This window comes from Scomber scombrus, chromosome 18, assembly GCF_963691925.1.
Source record: "Scomber scombrus chromosome 18, fScoSco1.1, whole genome shotgun sequence".
Taxonomy (NCBI): domain Eukaryota; kingdom Metazoa; phylum Chordata; class Actinopteri; order Scombriformes; family Scombridae; genus Scomber; species Scomber scombrus.
In genome coordinates, this window is record NC_084987.1 from 1837040 (window position 1) to 1860940 (window position 23901).

Here is a 23901-nt window from a genome sequence, read left to right on the forward strand (position 1 = left end):
AATTCACCAACTTCTCACTTGATTTCTAACCTCAGTAAACGTTTTCAAAATGTGTTTATGGTCTCAATCGCTAGTTTAAAGCCTTCTTCAATGCAGTATGATGTTCATTTGGGACATTTTGGTCTTCCTGATTTTATATGTGACGATAAAGCAGGGTATGCATTAGGGCGTGGTTACGTCGTGATTGACAGGTTGATTGGTTCACAGGTTCAGGAGCGCGGACAGATAGACTTTCAGGAAATAGCTGTGAACTTGTTTCACACCGACAGTTTTCTCCGGAGTTTTTTGTGGTTATAGTCGTAACAGCTAACTTGGTTAGCATCACCAAGTTGCCGGTGTAGACTGTGGTAGATCCAGCCCTCGCAACCTCCCCCGCTCCGTCCTCATGCTCATATCAGAACCGAAACTATTGGCTTCCGAGCAGCAGTCCACAAACCAATGGGTGACGTCACGGACGTGACGTCCATTTCTTACAGTCTACGGTACAAATCAACAGAATGCTCAATGTATTTGATAACATGAATTTCTTTTACATGCTTAATGCAACCAGTGTAAACACATGTAAACACTATGCCAGATGAATTATAATGAACATAATGCACACACCTGTACAAAACACATAAGGCTCTGTAACATGCAGTCTCCTCCACACAGCACACAGGTCTCAAGCTCCTGTTAGCAGATAAACATACAGAAAACCCTGTAGACTAGCATGTGGAAACATGTCTACTTTAAAGCTTGCAAAAAGATATAATTTCAACCTGGTTACATATATCACCTTTCATACATCATACAAAAAAAGAGCAAATATTAAAAAGGTTGCAAACAAATGTAAAACAGGTAAAATAAGAAAACCCAGAAAACACTACAGCCCCATGTAGACAGCAGATCTGTAAAACATGTAGGTGTGGTGTCACAAAAGTGCCCATTTCCAGTAACTATTGTTATCTGAATTAAATGTAGGACAGTAAAAAGTACAATATTTACATTTGAGTAGTGGAAAAGAAGCATAAAGTTGCATAAAAATAACAAGTACAAAACTGTACTTACGTATAGTACTTGACTAAATGTAAGTACTTTCCACCATTGGATGTTAAATAAAAAAATAAAACTGATCAAATCAGGGCAGAAGCAAAGAGAGAAAAGTCTTGTCAATGTTAAGTAAAATAAGTCCAAAGGGAAAATATTTTGAAAATAAAATATTTTTAGAGGACAATTGACAACATTTGATGTGTGTGTTTTCTCGTTTATAACTTTGGTATGTTTTCTTCTTTGTGAAGGCACGTTAAAGCAGTGGTTCTAAAAGTAAGGTCTGGGGACCTCCCGGGGTCCTTGAATGTTTCCAGGGGTCGACAGCAAAGAGGGAAATCTTTTAGTTTTACTGTATTTCCATCTATAAGTAACACAATGATACAATGTATGACTCATTTTGGTCATGGGTTTCATGCACTTTTGTGTCAGTTTAGTGGACCTTGATGTGGAAATGTTTGAGAACCAGTGACGTAAGGTGAAATTATATTTTCCGCATTCTGTGAGTACGCATGGGTCTGCTGGGATGCACATGACATAAATTTCGTCTTCAGAGGGTGTACACATAGGCTCTGTGCAGACATCCACGTACATCCAGTTTGTTTCTGACTTCACTGTCTCATGTGCACCAGTCACAGCGCTGTCTTCCTGTAGATCTACTGTACATGTGTGGAACGCGTCCTCCAAGCGGACTCTAGAAAGTACAATGAACAGAGATACTATGTGTCTGTGCTGTCCGCAGCTGTTGGTGTATGTCTCAGGAGTATATCTGTACTCTTAGACGACATTTGATTGATTGGACTTCTGTGGAACACCTGAAAAGGCACTTTTGCAGTATTTTTTGTCCTCTGGCACTGGGGAAACTTAATTAGTGTAGTTGTTGTTCAGCTTGAGTAACCATAAACACAGCAGAGACTGTCTATTTATGTTTTCATCGCATTTCCTATTGACATAACACGTGTCGATAAGTCACATAAAGTATCCTGAATATAAATGTTGAATTGTTTTTTCAAGAGCTGTTTGTTTTCTTTTTTCAGAGTCTCGCTCACAACTAAGTGGTAAGTCAGAGTTTCTGCATGTTTAATTCTCCTCCCCCTTTCAGCTGTGACATGTTAAACATATTGGATAAAAATGTTGATAGTTTATTGTTGTTGGTATTTGCTGTAAAAGCCAGAATACCAATCTAAAAAGTTCAAGTTCATTATTTTTCAAGTGTGTGTTAAAACAGCACACTAGTAGTTAGTTTATACTGACTATTAAAATGTGCTTTTAATGGAAGTGATGGAGGACTGTATCCAGTGTTTCCACACTGTCATTTAAAAGTAGAAGCTTCTATTGAGCTTCATCAGTGTGAGTTAGTCATATCAAGTGATATCTGACACATTTACAGTCTTTTTAGCATCAGATTCCCTCTTAGTGTTTCCCTGTTGAGCTGTGGTGGAAGTATAGTAACAAAAAGACTTGAAACATAGAAAATGAAGATTTGACTCAAAGCTTCATATTAGCTTCAGATCAACTTTTAAATCCATGTTCACACAGAATGAGAACTGTGGATTTAGTCCTCCATCACTTCCATTGTAAACATTATGAAGGGATCTTCTAATGGTCAGTATGAACAGGAGGAATCATTACAGTAAACATTATGAAGGGATCTTCTAATGGTCAGTATGAACAGGAGAAATCATTACAGCAAGAAAAACACACTTCATGTTAATTTGGGCTCCTGAATATAGTTTTAGGACAGAAAAATTGTGAGGTAATTGTGTTTTTATCTTCTGTCTCTCTGTAGTGTGCGGTCGTCCTCGACTCAACACTAGGATTGGTGGGGGACGGGAGGCCCCTGCAGGCAGCTGGCCCTGGCAAGCCAGTCTGCAAAGATCTGGTGACCACTTCTGCGGAGGATCCCTCATTAACAAAGAATGGGTGCTGACAGCTGCTCATTGCTTTGATAGGTAAACAGTTAGAGTAGAGCAAAAGTTTTGTTTGGTGATGAGCTGAATCCTGTGGGCAGGATTTTACTTAAAGTTCTGAGTGATGGGTCTATGACAAAATAAAATGTATTTATTTAACCCATTACAACATCAAGATAATAAAACAAATGAAATCTATATGCACCACTTCAAATATAGCATTCTTACTTTTACTAAGGTGGAAGCAATGTCTTAAAATACCTGGACATTGATTTTTTAATTAAGATTTTGTTTGGCATAGACACCTTTATTTAGCAGTAGACAGACAGGAAACATGGGAGAGAGGGGGGGGTTGTGACATGCAGCAAAGGACCTCCAGCCTGGATTCGAACCGGGATCAACTGCGTATGTGGCATGCCCTCTAACCACTCGACCACCTGCGTGCTGGATATTAATTTTTTTGTCTTTTTTTGTATTCTACACTCTATTCCATGGACTTCAAAACTCCCTCTCTTATTTACTAACGAATGTTGTCAAGCTGTCACTTTGATAGGGACTGGCCAATAAAGACAAAAGTCTTACCTCGTTGATAAAGTCTTACCTCTTTCAGTGTACGTCCCACCCATGAGATTCGGCTCAACAGCAGGGAATTATAATAATCACCTTGTTGCAACATGGTCACAAAAGGTTTTGTGTCTGCTTGACTGAAGTGGTCTCCACTGCAGCCCTGCTTCTCATGTCTTTGCACTGTTTTGTTTCTCTTCTGATCTTCAGCACAAGCACAAAACATCTGGTTGTTGTCCTCGGACTCCAGAGACTACAGGGGTCCAACCCCAATAACGTGTCTCTGACAGTCTCCCAGATCATCAATCATCCCGACTACAACAGAAACACTTTTGACAACGACATCTCCCTCCTGAAGCTCTCCTCACCGGTTACTTTCAATGACTTCATTATGCCAGTGTGCCTGGCAGCCTCAGACAGCACCTTTTACGATGGAGTGAACACCTGGATCACCGGCTGGGGTGACATCGGATCTAAAAGTAAGTTATACAGCAACTTGGTCCCATTTGTTTTCAGAGATAGCGTGACTACAGTGGTGGCAAGAGTAGCATTTTCTCAGATTCATAAATGCATCTCAGTGAGCAACAAAACCTTCCTGTAACTTACAGTTTGTATTAATATTTGTATCATAATCTGCATGTGCTTTGGAAGGTGAAGTGAAATAAATGTTGAAAACATTCTGGGAGTTCTGAATAGACTGAATGTCTGATGATGTTAGTTTTAACTGCTTATTTCTGCTGAAATCTAGTTCCATGAATCCTTTTCAAAGTGTATTTCACAGTATGTGTTGTTCATTAAACTGATTTTGTGTCTTTAGCAACTCTTTCCCAAAAAAACCTCATGGAGGTGGAGATGCCTGTTGTTGGGAACAGACAGTGTGACTGTGACTATGGACAGAGCTCAATCACAGGCAACATGATCTGTGCTGGGTTTACCGCTGGAGGGAAGGACTCCTGTCAGGTGATCATTTACCAGCTTTGTTTCCCTCAGATTTCCCAGCCTGCAAAGATTATTTCTTCTGACCCTCTTCTGAATGTTTGTCTTCTCAAAGCTTGATACAGGTGGTCCGATGGTGAGAAAGACAGGAAGTGTTTGGGTCCAGGCTGGAGTGATGAGCTTTGGAGAAGGTTGTTCACTGCGTAATTTCCCAGCAGTCTATGCCAGAGTGTCCCAGTATCAGTCCTGGATCAACAGTCAAATCACCAGCGACCAGCCAGGCTTCGTCACCGCCACGTCCACTGGGACTGACAGTGACGTCAGTGTCAAGTGTTCCAGCCTGCCTCAAACAACTGAACTCAAGTGTAAGTAATAGTTATGTCCACGTTTGTGAACAGACTTGATAGATTTTTAGCACCCAAGCACTGAAAGTGCAAGGTACATATTACTTGCATAAAGATTATTATTATTCTTTGCTGCCATTGAATATTTGAGGGGCTAAATTGCTAAGGTCTTAAGTGACTGGGCTCAAGCGTGGCCACTGCCCTTAAGTGAAGGTTCATGTTAGGATAAAGTTCCTTTGATGTTAATGAAATTCAGTGGGATCATGGCTCTCTTCATTCTTGATATAATACTTAAAAAAGAGAGAGAGTCAGCCATTTTGAATTTAAGGCATTCATTTTCATTTTACACACTCATGTTTGATGCCCATGTAGGATGCACAAAATGAACAAAACTAGTAAATATTCCGATTTGATACTGCAACTGAGTGTGGCACGTCAGCTCTACAGCACCCAGCTTGTCCTGCGTAATCATCCTGTTAGCAGGTCTGTGCTGACAGCAGACCCACAAAAGGTGTAACATCAGCAGTTGTTAACATTTGCAGCAGAAGACGCCACTGGCTCTGGTTTTTAGAGTCAACTGACTTGGATATTCTTTATAACATCACTGTATGCTGACTACCACATAACAGGGAAATGAATAATGTCCATTCACAGGCTGAGCGTATATTATATTGTCAGTATTTTAGACCCCTCCTCCTCTCTCATTGAGGAGAGCCAAACTCCCTTTGGCTCCCTGAGTAATGGATTATGTCCCGTTCATTAAATTGCACTTCTGAATCCATAATCATGATGACATTACTCTGTTTGTAAAATCATTAGGCTATTTAGTATTAAAGTTTAGGCTATTCAACAAGTCAGGCAGATATATCAGTCATTTAAATTGACAATTGAGACTATGATATAATGCAAGCTTACAGTATAAATATTAGCTGAAACTACAAAGCGACTTGTCCACAGTTACTTTTCCACAATGTAAACTTTATTAATTACTTTTATTCATTTGATTGAAATATTGGTGATCAAAGTTTTAGCTGGCTGATGACTCCACTAGCGAGATGTTTTTGGCATCTAATTCATGTTCAATCATTTTTGTTTTTATCTCTGTGACGGTGCAACAGCTGAGACAGCGTTCATAGCACGGGTCATTTTTCCTCCTTTGTCTTTCTCTGGACTTTTAATTCCACCATTTACACTACAAAATAATCTTCTGTGTTTCTGTTGATCTATTTCTGAGAGCAGGACCTCAGTCTTAGTCTTTAGTGACATTTACATGAATGGAGTTTCTCTGCAGCCTGACCTGGTATTTTGAGGGCATCATTCATGTTAATTTACTATTCTCTGGAACAAGCGTTCATTTAGAAGAGGTGGGATTCACCATGTTTACAAAGGTCATTTACGACTGTTTCCTGGTGATACAAGTGTTTGGAGAATCTGACATTGCGCACAAAAAAAGTACGACAAATTTAAGAAAAAAAACCCAAACATGTTCATGCAACTGGCCCACTGTGTCTGCTTCTTTTCCCTTGCTTTTATACAGTCTCCATACCGAACCCAGTATCAGAGGACAGCACCCTTAACATCACGTCGAAAAGAACGTTGAGACAGAAGAGATCCTCCAACATACCTGGTGCAAGCTCCAACCTGAAATGGGTGTATAGGCATTCTGGCAGTTCTCTTCCTGATGGATCTGTGTCGTTTTACAACAGCTACGTAAAACGCCTTGACTACATCTGCAAATGCGATTGTTATTCAGGTTTCCACACTGCAGGAAGTAATACGTGTAACTATGGCATTCATAAAAAAGAGCGTGTATGCTCTAATTTTGATGTCCTGGTGAGCAAAGACGCATTGGAGGCTTTGGAGTGGAAAACTGGCTCACATGGTTCAGTGCCTCCAAATTCAATCCAGATCTGCTCCACCTATAAGCTTTATGTTGCAAAGAACAAGTATGGTCTTGGGTATGCTGATGGTAAATATTTCTACCTTCCCTGGAGAGGTCGTGAAGATAGGTACGAATATTATGAGGCCCTGACCTTTAACAAAGATATTTTCAGAGAGCACATTTCTGATGTCAGGTACAAGACTGATCAGGCTAAAAGATTTCAGCATCCTCCAGAGGCCATGGGCGAGTTTACCGTTGTCAATAATCAGTGCAGAGATGTCACAAAAACATCTAAGATCTCAAACACGTATGAAGAAGAGAAAAGGTGGGACACTAGCACTGCCATCTCAGCTGGTGTCACAGCTAGCATCTCTGCTGGAATCCCATCAATCATTGAGACAAGTATTCAGGTTAGCACTGAAGTAACCAACACATTCTCCAGTGGGACCACCCTAAAGGTGTCGAAAAACCTCGCTGTTGATGTAGAAGTAACTGTACCACCAAACCACTCCTGCAGTGTCCGTGTTGTAGGACATAAGTACTCAGCAAATATCCCTTACACAGCACGCCTCACCCGCACCTACCGTAATGGGAAAACCAGATCGACAACCATCACTGGGATGTACAAGGGTGTCAATGTTGTAGATTTCAAGGGTGTTGCGGATCGCTGTGTTCCTATACCCAATGCTAAGCCTTGCAAGTGAAAGAAAAATGGAAGAATACTTAAAAAGGTACTTATGCTAATTTCCAGCTCTATATTTTTGATTTGTTTACTCCACTAGCTTTGCATGATTCACAGTTCAAAAAAACGTATTAATCTTATAGTGGCCCTTTATGCAGCCTCTCAGTTCAGTCTGAAGCAGGCTGTTTTGGATCCCTGAACCAACAACGCTGTTATACTGCAGTGTTTTTCTTGTGATGTAACTCTGTTCTTCTCAATCAAGCTTCAATAAACTTTCCAGCATCAGACATCCTGGTCTCCTGAAGTTTTTTGAAGAACGTTTTCTGAAGTATTATCTAAGAAGCAATTGTGATTAATTAAAAAACATATATACAAACTAACTGCAACATCTGTGTTAAAATAATTCAATGTTCAATAAACCTGTAGGATCATCCAGTCAGGGCCAAGAACATGGCAATGGTATGAAACATCTTAGAGATAAGTGGAGCTTGAACAAGTTTAACCAATGAATGACCCATGAAAATGCCCCAGACTGCAAAAATGATAAATACTGGCTAGTATACTCTGTTTAAGTTGCTGGTCTCCAGCAAAGGTTTCAGTAGTGGTTGGAGTCAGAGCAATGAATAAAATATGTCTATCTAAGATGTGTGTTGTTACATGCACTTACCAGAAACAGAAAATTAAAGCAGCCCTATCATTTTAGTGTCAAACATCACAACAACAAAGCACAATCTCAGCCTCCACCCTTATATTAAATTATATAATACATTCACTGCACATTAACAGCACTCTGCTGCACTGTTTGTTAACCTTAAGAAGACTGTAAATACTGCTGACCACTGCATTTTACTAACAAATGTAGTGGTTGTATGCATATTTGTCTGATAGAATACAGCTGAACTGTCACATCAACCTCTCTTTTAACAAGGAATGGAGTTGTGTAAGGTTTTGTGCTTGGTCGGTTATTATTAACAATCTACATTAATCATCTTATTATTGGAATACAGACATACATGTTTATGCGGACGATACAATATTGTATACACATGGCTGTTCTCCAATATGAACTATGTATAAATTACACAATCTGCCCTTAACGTTCTTTAGACATCTAAGAACCTCGAAAGCATTGTGCAATCGACCATCATTTCATTTGACTGTGGAGATCTCCTGTTCTCTCATGCTGCTCACTGTTTAAAAACACTTGATGCAGTAAATCACAGCACTTTGTTTCATTACAAGGGATAAATACTGTCCTCATCACTGTCTGCTATATGTAAAAGTATGGGCTAATCCTCACTAGTAACAAAAAGAGAAATATCTTATATTATTAGTGTTTCTTTGTAAGGGTCTACTGCAACTGCCTCCGTATATCATTTCTCTTCCTAAATGTAACACTACCGTCAGACCAGATCCAGGACTGCTTTAATCCTGATGTCCAACAAGAAAATACTGAACTTGGGAAGACTGCCTTCAATACTTTGCACCATATAAAACCTCAAATGACATTCAAGCTTTAGAGGTATTTTTAAAAATAAGATTTCATTGCCAATAATTATATCAATAATTATATTATATGTCATCTTGAAGTTTTTATTTGTTTATCTTTAAGTCTTTACTGATTGTGTTGATGCAATAGATAGATAGATAGATAGATAGATAGATAGATAGATAGATAGATAGATAGATAGATAGATAGATAGATAGATAGATAGATAGATAGATAGATAGATAGATAGATAGATAGATAGATAGATAGATAGATAGATACATGATTAATCATTTCTTTCTTTTATGATTTATAATTATCTTCAATAATTAAAATAAACACGCTTTCACAAAATCCAACATATCATCTCTCTTTTTTCTAAATATTAGCTGCTGCTGCTGTGATTGGATGTTGTTTTCTGTAATATATCAGTGTGAATGCAGCCAAACAGGCAGGGAAAGCTGCTGTACTTCTGCAATCAGTCCACTAGATGGCGTCATGAAGCTGTAGTAAAGTGAAGAGCAGCACACATGCATGGAGGAGGATTACATTCACTGACAGGCAGAATGACTGAGACCAACTACATTGTCTTTGCAGAAAAATATTTTATGCAACAAATTACAGCAGTTAATTTGAGAAGCATTTCCCCACTGTAGTACTATACTTATTATTTACTTTTAATGGGTCTGCAAATTCCTACTAATTTCCAAAGTTTCCTGGATTTTGATTAAATGCATTATTTCATCATGTAAAATAGAGTCTGTGTTAAAATGATATTCTTCCAGCTGATTCATTAATTTAAGTTTTTTAGTCAGTGATCAGCAGGTCAACCGATGATATATAAATATGAATGAATGGAATAATAAAGTTTCCAATAATGAATAAATGATGAATTAATATTTAATGGAGTTCTCTCGAGGAAATTCCTCTTTAAATTAAACAGAGAACTATATGCAGGCTTATTTCAGCCCCCTATATTTGTGGAAATTGAATCAAATAAAAAGTAAATTGTCTGTACTTAGTTAGCGCTTTTCTAGTCTTTCGACCACTCAAAGTGCTTTTACACTACATGTCACATTCATACACTGATGGCGCACCCATCTGGAGCAATTTGGGGTTAAGTATCTTGCTCAACAATACATTGCAATGTGGACTGGAGGAGCCGGGAATCGAACCACTGATATTCCAATTAGTGGATGACCACTATACCTCCTGAGTCACATACAGTATAGCTGCAGCTTAATAGCTTTACCCTAACATGGTTAGTTTCTATTTAATTATGACTAAAGTTTATTTCAGTATATTAATATTTGTATATCAAGTAGTCTATATTTTCTCTGCTCAGCTTTCCTCAGAAGTTCTGAAATCTCTCTTTTTCGCTCATCTCCAGCTTGGTACTTTTCAGCAAATCCTGGGTGCTTGTTGGAAATGACTTTCACCATTACATTTGTTGTTGTTTGCTGTTTCTTGCCACATATCAAGCATACAGGTAAGCCAACATCAATTGCAGAATGAAACTGTATTTTCCTTTGAGACTTTTCCTTTTTTGGGTGTATCAGATTGGATTTGCCTGTTTACTTGTGCTATGAACAGTATCAACCATTGTGTTGTTTGACTGCGGAAGAGTTAAAAAAGCAGTTTTAAAAACAGCTTTATTACTCTTTCTGTGACCCTTGTAGTCCTCCATACGGTATAAAGTATAAAGAAACATTAAATGGAAATACTGTACCTCACAGTTATTATGTCTCATTTATTCATTTCTCTATTTAATCTAGTCTTTTACTGCTTATCGTGTAATACATTTCCCATCTGGGATAATAAACACATCCTTGATCCTAGTTGTACTTGAGTAAATAGGCTTGGTACGTTAAGTACACAGTGTGGGGGAAAAAGTCCTGTAAATATCTATACTTAAAAATAGACACTTTGTGACACCACACCTACATGTTTTTACAGATTTATACAGTTATTTATCTCTGTTTCTAAAACTGCATTTTCAAAATGATTTTTGAAATTCATTCATGTATTTTAAAAGAGGTTTTATTGACTATTTCAAAGTTGATTTCAGAAATTCTTTTTTATAATTCCTCCTTTCAATTGTACTATTAGTTACTGAATAATGAAATGCTTTATCACTCTTTGCGTGACCCTTGTAGTCCTCTACAGTACCACACTACATTTTAGAGGAAAGTATTGTACTTTTTTCAGGAAATAAGGCTGTTAAAATTAGCTCCACCTCAACTAGCTGCTGCAACAGCAAAATGCTGCTTAGAATTTAATTCATCAACAATAATATTAGATTAAGCATATGGACAACATATTCTGTAGTTAACTAGAAAAACAATATGAGAACACCTGCAAAGTGTATAAACGTGTTAAAGATGTAACTTTTCCAGGCGTGGAAGTTTTTTCTTTTCTTGGACATGAGCTGTTCTCTACATCGTTCTTGTCGAACCAGTCCTGGTCTTTTCTGGACATGAACCAAAGGGTGGTTTTACAGATAACGAGGATGGTGGATTTGAACAGCCTCTAGTACTCCCCAATGTCATCAGGAAATTCCTGTGGGAGACTTTTCCTGAGAGAGGCCTGAAGATGCTACTGGGTGGCAGTTTCATTCAAGCCTTCAAGGATCAGTCTTGGCCAGATGTGCCTCCTTTGAACCATACTCTTCTTCTTGAGTTTGATGGACACCATGGAGCAAATGAGGTGATCTGTACCGCCATCATCTGAATTGATCATGGCTCTTATGATGTGGACCTCATAATCTTATCCTCCCTGGGTTTTTTGGCAGTGTCTCATGTAAGTAGGCATAGAAGGTCTCTTTCACTACCTCTTTAGATACTAAAATAGGTTTCATAGGCGCTCACAATGATTGCATCTGGTTGTTTGCAAGCACCAGATGAATGGTCATATGACATTTAGTGATGCCCACAGGAAGTTCAGAGAGGTGACTGACGAGCTGGCTCCTGATGGCAAATCCAACACTATGGATCTTGGGCTTATCAGCAGTTTTTTCTTTTCCAGAAGAAAGTGTAGCCACCCTTCTCTTCCTTCAGTTGTCCTTTGTCTGCCAGTCGGGTTTCAGAAAGAGCGGGTAGGTCGATCCAGCATCTCTTCAGTTCTCTGATGATGATCATGGTTCTCCTCTCCCCTTTGTCACTGGTTGCACTATCCATTAATGTGTGCACATTCCAGTCTCCACGGTTCATATTTCTCTGTTTCTGACCACAATTAAATTGATGCAAGTTGGATTTGCCTGTTTACTTGTGTTATGAACAATATCAACCATCATTTTGTTTGACTGTGGAAGAGTTAAAAAAGCTTAACGTTTTGAAATGCAGTTTTAAAAACAGCTTTATTACTCTTTCCGTGACCCTTGTAGTCCTCCATACGGTATAAAGTATAAAGAAACACTAAATGGAAATACTGTACCTCACAGTTATTACGTCTCATTTATTCATTTCTCTATTTAATCTAGTCTTTTACTGCTTATCGTGTAATACATTTCCCATCTGGGATAATAAACACATCCTTGATCCTAGTTGTACTTGAGTAAATAGGCTTGGTACATTAAGTACACAGTGTGGGGAATAAATATCTTTCCATAGAAATAGGCACTTTGTGACACCACACCTACATGTTTTTATAGATTTATACAGTTATTTATCTCTGTTTCTAAAACTGCATTTTCAAAATGATTTTTGAAATTCATTCATGTATTTTAAAAGAGGTTTTATTGACTATTTCAAAGTTGATTTCAGAAATTCCTTTTTATAATTCCTCCTTTCAATTGTACTATTAGTTATTGAATAATGAAATGCTTTATTACTCTTTGCGTGACCCTTGTAGTCCTCTACAGTACCACACTACATTTTAGAGGAAAGTATTGTACTTTTTTCAGGAAATAAGGCTGTTAAAATTAGCTCCACCACAACTAGCTGCCGCAACAGCAAAATGCTGCTTAAAATTTAATTCCTCAACAATAATATTCAATTAAGCATATGGACAACATATTCTGTAGTTAACTAGAAAAACAATATGAGAACACCTGCAAAGTGTATAAACGTGTTAAAGATGTAACTTTTCCAGGCGTGGAAGTTTTTTCTTTTCATGAACATGAGCTGTTCTATCTCTACATCGTTCTTGTCGAACCAGTCCTGGTCTTTTCTGGACATGAACCAAAGGGTGGTTTTACAGATAACGAGGATGGTGGATTTGAACAGCCTCTAGTACTCCCCAATGTCATCAGGAAATTCCTGTGGGAGACTTTTCCTGAGAGAGGCCTGAAGATGCTACTGGGTGGCAGTTTCATTCAAGCCTTCAAGGATCAGTCTTGGCCAGATGTGCCTCCTTTGAACCATACTCTTCCTCTTGAGTTTGATGGACATCAATGGACAGCTAGGTCAGTCCAGCATCTCCTCAGTTCTCTGATGATGATCATGGTTCTCCTCTCCCCTTTTTCACTTGTTGCACTATTTTTGGCAGTGTCTCATGTAAGTAGGCATAGAAGGTCTCTTTCACTACCTCTTTAGATGCTAAATAGGTTTCATAGGCACTCACAATGATTGCATCTGGTTGTTTGCAAGCACCAGATGAATGGTTATATGATATTTAGTGATGCCCAAAGGAAGTTCAGAGAGGTGACTGACGAGCTGGCTCCTGATGGCAAATCCAACACTATGGATCTTGGGCTTATCAGCAGTTTTTCCTTTCCAGAAGAAAGTGTAGCCACCCTTCTCTTCCTTCAGTTGTCCTTTGTCTGCCAGTCGGGTTTCAGAAAGAGCGGCTAGGTCAATCCAGCATCTCTTCAGTTCTCTGATGATGATCATGGTTCTCCTCACCCCTTTGTCACTGGTTGTTTCTGACCACAATTAAATTGATGCAAGTTGGATTTGCCTGCTTACTTGTGTTATGAACAATATCAACCATCATTTTGTTTGACTGTGGAAGAGTTAAAAAAGCTAAACTTTGTGAAATGCAGTTTTAAAAACAGCTTTATTACTCTTTCCGTGAAACCTTGTAGTCCTCCATACGGTATAAAGTATAAAGAAACACTAAATTGAAATACTGTACCTCACAGTTATTATGTCTCATTTATTCATTTCTCTATTTAATCTAGTCTTTTACTGCTTATCGTGTAATACATTTCCCATCTGGGATAATAAAACACATCCTTGATCCTAGTTGTACTTGAGTAAATAGGCTTGGTACGTTAAGTACACAGTGTGGGGGAAAAAGTCCTGTAAATATCTATCCTTAGAAATGGGCACTTTGTGACACCACACCTACATGTTTTTACAGATTTATACAGTTATTTGTCTCTGTTTCTAAAACTGCATTTTCAAAATGATTTTTGAAATTCATTCATGTATTTTAAAAGAGGTTTTATTGACTATTTCAAAGTTGATTTCAGAAATTCCTTTTTATAATTCCTCCTTTCAATTGTACTATTAGTTATTGAATAATTTTAAAGTTAAAGTTAAAAAAGCTAAACTTTGTGAAATGCAGTTTTAAAAACAGTTTTATTACTCTTTCCGTAACCCTTGTAGTCCTCCATACATCCCTTTTGATGTCGTAATCCAGTCAGACGGTTTGAGGGAGGCGTTTTTTAGGGCACCTTTTCTAGCACCTTCACCAATTGAGGTGAATAGCTGGCTAAGGAGGGGTGCTTGGTCATGGGTGAAGCTGCTGAAGTGCTTCTTATGAGCCCAAGAGTCCCGCAACTTTCTAGCACCCTCCACCTGATGTGCTACCTCATGACCAGGAGCTTCCAGACCTCATAATCCTGCCCCGTTGCCACTTGCTGGTCACCATAGGACTTAATCTGGGATGTTAGGGGTGGATTCACCTGTGCAAGACCTTTTCTGCTGCAGCCATCTTCCACCTTCCCAGCTGTTGTGATGTTCCCCTAAAATCAGCGTCAGCCTGTTCTACCACTTACGTCTTCATTGGATCGCTTTTTGTCAGGGTCTTCCCCCTCATCCTCACTGCCATCAGCAGGATCTCTGGGTAATGCAAGCTTCTGCACCACTAGGTGACAAAAATATGTATATAAAAATGAAAAGAACCCACAAGTAAACTGCTTATTTGTGCCTCTTGGAAGTTTTCATTTTTTGTTTTACAACATTGAATCAGAGTAAATGTAATGTGGTTTTTGTGATGTAGATAACCCAGTCACAGTAAGCATTCATCACACACACGCTTGTTGGGCCTCGATACAGAACATGGGCCTTTGTCTCTTGTAAGGTCTGCATGGAATCAGGGAACACTGATTTGAGTTTTCCGTTGCCCCGTCAAACAAAGGAAATAGCTCCTGAGGGCCCCTTCAGACCCTTCGCCCAAGCCAAAAGTCAAAAGAGGATTTCTGCGTTCACCTGAATGCAACTTTGAACGGATCAGCGAGTGCAGCTGAAAACCAGTCACGCTGCTCTCAATTGCCTGCAGAAGGGAGAAAAGGAGCAAAACAAAGCTGTAACACAACAGTAGTAAAAAAATCTTGCATTCAACAATCTGTACTCAAGAAAAGAAAAAGTACACAACAGACTCTGTTAGTGTTAAAATATCAATGCATTAACATGAGTAATAGTTAGACATAATTACTATGAGGTACGGTATTTCCATTTAAAGTTACTTCATAACAACATTTCAGGCCTGTGGGGTCACCTCGCGTCTTCAATTTTTTTTTAAGGTAATAAAATTAATGTATTTGAGTAAAAAATAAAATATTTCCATTTAAAATGTAGTGCAGTGGCAGTGTAAAATAGCTTAAGATAGAAATACTCAAGTGAAGTATATGTACCTCTCAATTGTACTAAAATGTGATAGTTGGATTTCTTTGGTTCCAGTGCAGGGTTGAAGCCATGTTAATTGTTTACTATGAAGGGGTGGAACAGGTGATATGTGATGGGCGGTGGATGCGTCAGCTGGCAGGTAGAGAGAGGTGTGTTTGTGTGTGAGGGGGCAAGGCAGAGGAAGAGTATTTATGCCGGAGCAGATCTGATGAGATGAACATACTGCACAGTGATGGCGCTCTACAAAGTGATCTGTGTGGCAGCTCTGCTGACTCTACTGGCAGCAGGTAAGGGTCCTCTTCACCTGCACACACCTGAACCAATGAAATCTATACTGAACACTGGGATGAAGGTAAAATACTTTGTTAAGTAAACAAAGCTATAACACAACAGGAGTAAAAAAAATATTGCATTCAATAATATGTACTCAAGTAAAGTAAAAGTACACAGCAGACTCTGTCAGTGTTAAAATATCAATGCATTAACATGAGTACAAGTTAACATATTAAATGGGACAATTATAAAGATCTCTTATGTAAGTAAAAGTAGAAATACCACAATAAATTTAAATAAAGTAAAAATGTACTTAAAGTAAGCTATCGAATGTAAGAGGACTCTTAATGTAAAATGGCCCCATTTAGAGTTCAATTTATCAATTATATATTATTAAAACAATAAAGTATTACAATATTTAATAATATATCATTTAAAAATGTATATTATTAAATGTATTGATACTGATTAATTGATATAAATGCTTTAAGCAGGATTTTAATGTCGTCAAGTTATAGTAACCACCAGAATATCCAAACACGATCCTTTTCGCTCCTACATAGTTATTAAACTATCAAATTTTATTAAAAATTTCAGCTAGTAGAACATGAAATACTAAATTAATAATACTCTATTTGTATATTTAATGGGCGTGCTTTGTATTTAACAATTTCATATCAGGTTGAATGCACGTCCATTAACCTTTATGAGTTCTGCGTTGTGTTATATGTTGTGCCGAAAGAAGGAAGGATGAAGGAAGGAGGGAAGGAAGGAAGGACGGAAGGAAGGACCCGGACCACGACCAGCTGCTGGTTGCTCTTTTAATGAAGGCAGGGTGATGGATTTGTCTGTACAAATCAGGCGGGGAGTTCCGGTCCTCTGAAATGAGGCCAATGCAGAAGTAACTTTAAACTGCATTCTATCAAAAGGCCACCAGGGGGCGACCGTTTTGCTGTCAAAAGGACTTCCGTCTCTATACAAGTCAATGGAGAATTCACCAACTTCTCACTTGATTTCTAACCTCAGTAAACGTTTTCAAAATGTGTTTATGGTCTCAATCGCTAGTTTAAAGCCTTCTTCAATGCAGTATGATGTTCATTTGGGACATTTTGGTCTTCCTGATTTTATATGTGACGATAAAGCAGGGTATGCATTAGGGCGTGGCTACGTCGTGATTGACAGGTTGATTGGTTCACAGGTTCAGGAGCGCGGACAGATAGACTTTCAGGAAATAGCTGTGAACTTGTTTCACACCGACAGTTTTCTCCGGAGTTTTTTGTGGTTATAGTCGTAACAGCTAACTTGGTTAGCATCACCAAGTTGCCGGTGTAGACTGTGGTAGATCCAGCCCTCGCAACCTCCCCCGCTCCGTCCTCATGCTCATATCAGAACCGAAACTATTGGCTTCCGAGCAGCAGTCCACAAACCAATGGGTGACGTCACGGACGTGACGTCCATTTCTTACAGTCTACGGTACAAATCAACAGAATGCTCAATGTATTTGATAACATGAATTTCTTTTACATGCTTAATGCAACCAGTGTAAACACATGTAAACACTATGCCAGATGAATTATAATGAACATAATGCACACACCTGTACAAAACACATAAGGCTCTGTAACATGCAGTCTCCTCCACACAGCACACAGGTCTCAAGCTCCTGTTAGCAGATAAACATACAGAAAACCCTGTAGACTAGCATGTGGAAACATGTCTACTTTAAAGCTTGCAAAAAGATATAATTTCAACCTGGTTACATATATCACCTTTCATACATCATACAAAAAAAGAGCAAATATTAAAAAGGTTGCAAACAAATGTAAAACAGGTAAAATAAGAAAACCCAGAAAACACTACAGCCCCATGTAGACAGCAGATCTGTAAAACATGTAGGTGTGGTGTCACAAAAGTGCCCATTTCCAGTAACTATTGTTATCTGAATTAAATGTAGGACAGTAAAAAGTACAATATTTACATTTGAGTAGTGGAAAAGAAGCATAAAGTTGCATAAAAATAACAAGTACAAAACTGTACTTACGTATAGTACTTGACTAAATGTAAGTACTTTCCACCATTGGATGTTAAATAAAAAAATAAATCTGATCAAATCAGGGCAGAAGCAAAGAAAGAAAAGTCTTGTTCATGTTAAGTAAAATAAGTCCAAAGGGAAAATATTTTGAAAATAAAAATGTTTAAAGGACAAATACAACAAATTAGATTCATTTGATGTGTGTGTTTTCTCATTTATAACTTTGGTATGTTTTCTTCTTTGTGAAGGCACCTTAAAGCAATGGTTCTAAAAGTAAGGTCTGGGGACCTCCAGGGGTCCTTGAAAGTTTCCAGGGGTCGACAGCAAAGAGGGAAATCATTTATTTTTACTGTATTTCCATCCATGCACTTTTGTGTCAGTTTAGTGGACCTTGATGTGGAAATGTTTGAGAACCAGTGACGTAAAGTGAAATTATATTTTCCGCATTCTGTGAGTATGCAAGGGTCTGTTGGGATGCACATGACATAAATTTCGACTTCAGAGGCTCTGTGCAGACATCCACGTACATCCAGTTTGTTTCTGACTTCACTGTCTCATGTGCACCAGTCACAGCGCTGTCTTCCTGTAGATCCACTGTACATGTGTGGAACGCGTCCTCCAAGTGGACTCCAGAAAGTACAATGAACAGAGATACTATGTGCCTGTGCTGTCCGCAGCTGTTGGTGTATGTCTCAGGAGTATATCTGTACTCTTAGACAACATTTGATTGATTGGACTTCTGTGGAACACCTGAAAAGGCACTTTTGCAGTAATTGTTGTCCTCTGGCACTGGGGAAACTTAATTAGTGTAGTTGTTGTTCAGCTTGAGTAACCATAAACACAGCAGAGACTGTCTATTTATGTTTTCATCACATTTCCTATGGACATAACACGTGTCGATAAGTCACATAAAGTATCTTGAATATAAATGTTGAATTGTTTTTTCAAGAGCTGTTTGTTTTCTTTTTTCAGAGTCTCGCTCACAACTAAGTGGTAAGTCAGAGTTTCTGCATGTTTAATTCTCCTCCCCCTTTCAGCTGTGACATGTTAAACATATTAAACATACAAATGTTGATAGTTTATTGTTGTTGGTATTTGCTGTAAAAGCCAGAATACCAATCTAAAAAGGACAAGTTCATTATTTTTCAAGTGTGTGTTAAAACAGCACACTAGTAGTTAGTTTATACTGACTATTAAAATGTGCTTTTAATGGAAGTGATGGAGGACTGTAGTCATTATAAAGTAGATGATCAGCTTCTATTGAGCTTCATCAGTGTGAGTTAGTCATATCAAGTGATATCTGACACATTTACAGTCTTTTTAGCATCAAATTCCCTCTTAGTGTTTCCCTGTTGAGCTGTGGTGGAAGTATAGTAACAAAAAGACTTGAAACATAGAAGATGAAGATTTGACTCATTTAGACGCTGAAGCTTCATATTAGCTTCAGATCAACTTTTAAATCCATGTTTACACAGAAGGAGGACTGTGGATTTAGTCCTCCATCACTTCCATTGTAAACATTATGAAGGGATCTTCTAATGGTCAGTATGAACAGGAGGAATCATTACAGTAAACATTATGAAGGGATCTTCTAATGGTCAGTATGAACAGGAGGAATCATTACAGCAAGAAAAACACACTTCATGTTCATTTGGGCTTCTGAATATAGTTTTAGGACAGAAAAATTGTGAGGTAATTGTGTTTTTATCTTCTGTCTCTCTGTAGTGTGCGGTCGTCCTCGACTCAACACTAGGATTGGTGGGGGACGGGAGGCCCCTGCAGGCAGCTGGCCCTGGCAAGCCAGTCTGCAAAGATCTGGTGACCACTTCTGCGGAGGATCCCTCATTAACAAAGAATGGGTGCTGACAGCTGCTCATTGCTTTGATAGGTAAACAGTTAGAGTAGAGCAAAAGTTTTGTTTGGTGATGAGCTGAATCCTGTGGGCAGGATTTTACTTAAAGTTCTGAGTGATGGGTCTATGACAAAATAAAATGTATTTATTTAACCCATTACAACATCAAGATAATAAAACAAATGAAATCTATATGCACCACTTCAAATATAGCATTCTTACTTTTACTAAGGTGGAAGCAATGTCTTAAAATACCTGGACATTGATTTTTTAATTAAGATTTTGTTTGGCATAGACACCTTTATTTAGCTGTAGACAGACAGGAAACATGGGAGAGAGAGGGGGGGTGTGACATGCAGCACAGGACCTCTAGCCGGGATTCGAACCGGGGTCAACTGCGTATGTGGCATGCGCTCTAATCACTCGACCACCTGCACACTGGACATTGATTTTTTTGTCTTTCTTTGTATTCTACACTCTATTCCATGGACTTCAAAACTCCCTCTCTTATTTACTAACTGTCAAGCTGTCACTTTGATAGGGATTGGCCAATAAAGACAAAAGTCTTACCTCGTTGATAAAGTCTTACCTCTTTCAGTGTACGTCCCACCCATGAGATTCGGCTCAACGGCAGGGAATTATAATAATCACCTTGTTGCAACATGGTCATAAAAGGTTTTGTGTCTGCTTGACTGAAGTGGTCTCCACTGCAGCCCTGCTTCTCATGTCTTTGCACTGTTTTGTTTCTCTTCTGATCTTCAGCACAAGCACAAAACATCTGGTTGTTGTCCTCGGACTCCAGAGTCTACAGGGGTCCAACCCCAATAACGTGTCTCTGACAGTCTCCCAGATCATCAATCATCCCGACTACAACAGAAACACTTTTGACAACGACATCTCCCTCCTGAAGCTCTCCTCACCGGTTACTTTCAATGACTTCATTCTGCCAGTGTGCCTGGCAGCCTCAGACAGCACCTTCTACGATGGAGTGAACACCTGGATCACCGGCTGGGGTGACATCGGACCTAAAAGTAAGTTATACAGCAACTTGGTCCCATTTGTTTTCAGAGATAGCGTGACTACAGTGGTGGCAAGAGTAGTGTTTTTCAGATTCATAAATGCATCTCAGTGAGCAACAAAACCTTCCTGTAACTTACAGTTTGTATTGATATTTGTATCATAATCTGCATGTGCTTTGGAAGGTGAAGTGAAATAAATGTTGAAAACATTCTGGGAGTTCTGAATAGACTGAATGTCTGATGATGTTAGTTTTAACTGCTTATTTCTGCTGAAATCTAGTTCCATGAATCCTTTTCAAAGTGTATTTCACAGTATGTGTTGTTCATTAAACTGATTTTGTCTTTAGCAACTCTTTCCCAACAAAACCTCATGGAGGTGGAGATGCCTGTTGTTGGGAACAGACAGTGTGACTGTGACTATGGACAGAGCTCAATCACAGGCAACATGATCTGTGCTGGGTTTACCGCTGGAGGGAAGGACTCCTGTCAGGTGATCATTTACCAGCTTTGTTTCCCTCAGATTTCCCAGCCTGCAAAGATTATTTCTTCTGACCCTCTTCTGAATGTTTGTCTTCTCAAAGCTTGATACAGGTGGTCCGATGGTGAGAAAGACAGGAAGTGTTTGGGTCCAGGCTGGAGTGATGAGCTTTGGAGAAGGTTGTGCACTGCGTAATTTCCCAGCAGTCTATGCCAGAGTGTCCAAGTATCAGTCCTGGATCAACAGTCAAATCACCAGCGACCAGCCAGGCTTCGTCACCGCCACGTCCACTGGGACTGACAGTGACGTCAGTGTCAAGTGTTCCAGCCTGCCTCAAACAACTGAACTCAAGTGTAAGTAATAGTTATGTCCAAGTTTGTGAACAGACTTGACAGATTTTTAGCACCCAATCACTGAAAGTGCAAGGTACATATTACTTGCATAAAGATTTTTATTATTCTTTGCTGCCATTGAATATTTGAGGGGCTAAATTGCTATGGTCTTTAGTGACTGGGGATCAAGCGTGGCCACTGCCCTTAAGTGAAGGTTCATGTTGGGATGAAGTTCCTCTGATATTCATAAAAATTCAGTGGGATCATGGCTCTCTTCATTCTTGATATAATACTTAAAAAAGAGAGAGAGTCAGCCATTTTAAATTTAAGGCATTCATTTTCATTTTACACACTCATCTTTGATGCCCATGTAGGATGCACAAAATGAACAAAACTAGTAAATATTCCGATTTGATACTGCAACTGAGTGTGGCACGTCAGCTCTACAGCACCCCTTAATTACTTTTAGCATTTTTGAGGTTCTAGGGGTGCTTTAAAAGTCACAAAATTGTGCATATGCATCAGAAGTGACAAAACTTGATATCTGATGTTGTTCTTAGGCTTGGGTGGTGAAACAGCACTCATTGACCCTGTTCTGTGTCTCCTTCACTTTTTTATTTTATTTTTAGATTTTTTTCAGGCAGAGACACCTTTTTAGCACTCTGCACGCAATTTAGTACCCTTTATTTGGGATCTTATGGCGCTTTTCCACTACACACTTCCAGCACGACTCGGCTCGCTTAGCCTCGGTACGGTTCCAGGAACGACCTTTTCCGTTACAAAAAAGTACCTACTCAACTTGGGCATCATAGCACGGGTCCACAAAACTGCCATGACTTTGTTTTATACGCGACACAAAACACATAAACAATGGAGGACATTGAGATAGTGGTGTACTTGCTGCTGTATGTGGCTTTTTGTCACACACAAAGCAAGAAAATTGAGCCGTATACCTGTAACGCTGTTGCCGGTATTTAAAAATGCCAGGTTTGATTCTTATGTGACTCATGACTCTTCCAGCGACAACTCTTCTGACCAATCAGCGGCCAGCAGTGTGTCGACGTCACATTTTAGTACCGGCTTGGCTCGCTTGGAACCTCACCAGAGCAGGTACTAAAAAAGTACCAGGTACCAGGTACTTTCCCTAGTGGAAACGCAAAAAGAACCGAGGCGAGTCGAGCCGAGTCGAGTTGAGTCGTGCTGGAACTGTGTAGTGGAAAAGCGCCATTAGACCTCTCTGCAAAAATAATCACAAATCAGTGGAGCTCATGTCTTATTGAGGAGAGCCAAGCTCCCTCTGGCTCCCCTAGTTCACACCCTGAGTAATGGACTATGTCCCGTTCATTAAATTGCACTTCTGAATCCATAATCATGATGACATTACTCTGTTTGTAAAATCATTAGGCTATTTAGTATTAAAGTTTAGGCTATTCAACAAGTCAGGCAGATATATCAGTCATTTAAATTGACAATTGAGACTATGATATAATGCAAGCTTACAGTATAAATATTAGCTGAAACTACAAAGCTACTTTTCCACAATGTAAACTGACTATTTATTAATTACTTTTATTCATTTAATTGAAATATTGGTGATCAAAGTTTTAGCTGGCTGATGACTCCACTAGCAAGATGTTTTTGGCATCTAATTCATGTTCAATCATTTTTGGTTTTATCTCTGTGACGGTGCAAAAGCTTAGACAGCATTCACAGCACGGGTCATTTTTCCTCATTCTTTGTCTTTCTCTGGACTTTTAATTCCACCATTTACACTACAAAATAATAATCTGTGTTTCTGTTGATCTATTTCTGAGAGCGGGACCTCAGTCTTAGTCTTTAGTGACATTTACATGAATGGAGTTTCTCTGCAGCCTGACCTGGTATTTTGAGGGCATCATTCATGTTAATTTACTATTCTCTGGAACAAGCGTTCATTTAGAAGAGGTGGGATTCACCATGTTTACGAAGGTCATTTACGACTGTTTCCTGGTGATACAAGTGTTTGGAGAATTAGACATGGCGCACTCGTATAGGTCCACCTAACAAAAAAAGTATGACAAATTTAAGAAAAAAGGCCCAAACATGTTCATGCAACTGGCCCACTGTGTCTGCTTCTTTTCCCTTGCTTTTATACAGTCTCCATACCGAAACCAGTATCAGAGGACAGCACCCTTAACATCACGTCGAACAGAACGTTGAGACAGAAGAGATCCTCCAACATACCTGGTGCAAGCTCCAAACTGAAATGGGTGCATAGGCGTTCTGGCAGGCCTCTTCCTTATGGAGCT

At 39.0% G+C, this 23901-nt stretch overlaps 1 protein-coding gene across 1 annotated transcript; it reads left to right on the top strand.

The window, feature by feature from the left end:
• The first annotated feature begins 15859 nt into the window (after positions 1-15859).
• LOC133999218 (serine protease 27-like) lies at positions 15860-21642 on the top strand. The gene is made up of 5 exons (XM_062438408.1): positions 15860-15914; positions 19658-19820; positions 20547-20815; positions 21151-21293; positions 21385-21642. Exons 1-5 carry the CDS (start codon positions 15860-15862, stop codon positions 21640-21642), a joined length of 888 nt encoding a protein of 295 aa, XP_062294392.1.
• Positions 21643-23901: the final 2259 nt, after the last annotated feature.

Bases quoted from the DNA above. Each gene is read 5' to 3' on its own strand.
- LOC133999218 (XM_062438408.1), top strand. From the start codon at position 15,860: ATGGCGCTCTACAAAGTGATCTGTGTGGCAGCTCTGCTGACTCTACTG. The intron at 15,915-19,657 runs GTAAGGGTCCTC...GTCTCTCTGTAG, and splicing joins GCTGACTCTACTGGCAGCAG to TGTGCGGTCGTCCTCGACTC. The intron at 19,821-20,546 runs GTAAACAGTTAG...TCTGATCTTCAG, and splicing joins GCTGCTCATTGCTTTGATAG to CACAAGCACAAAACATCTGG.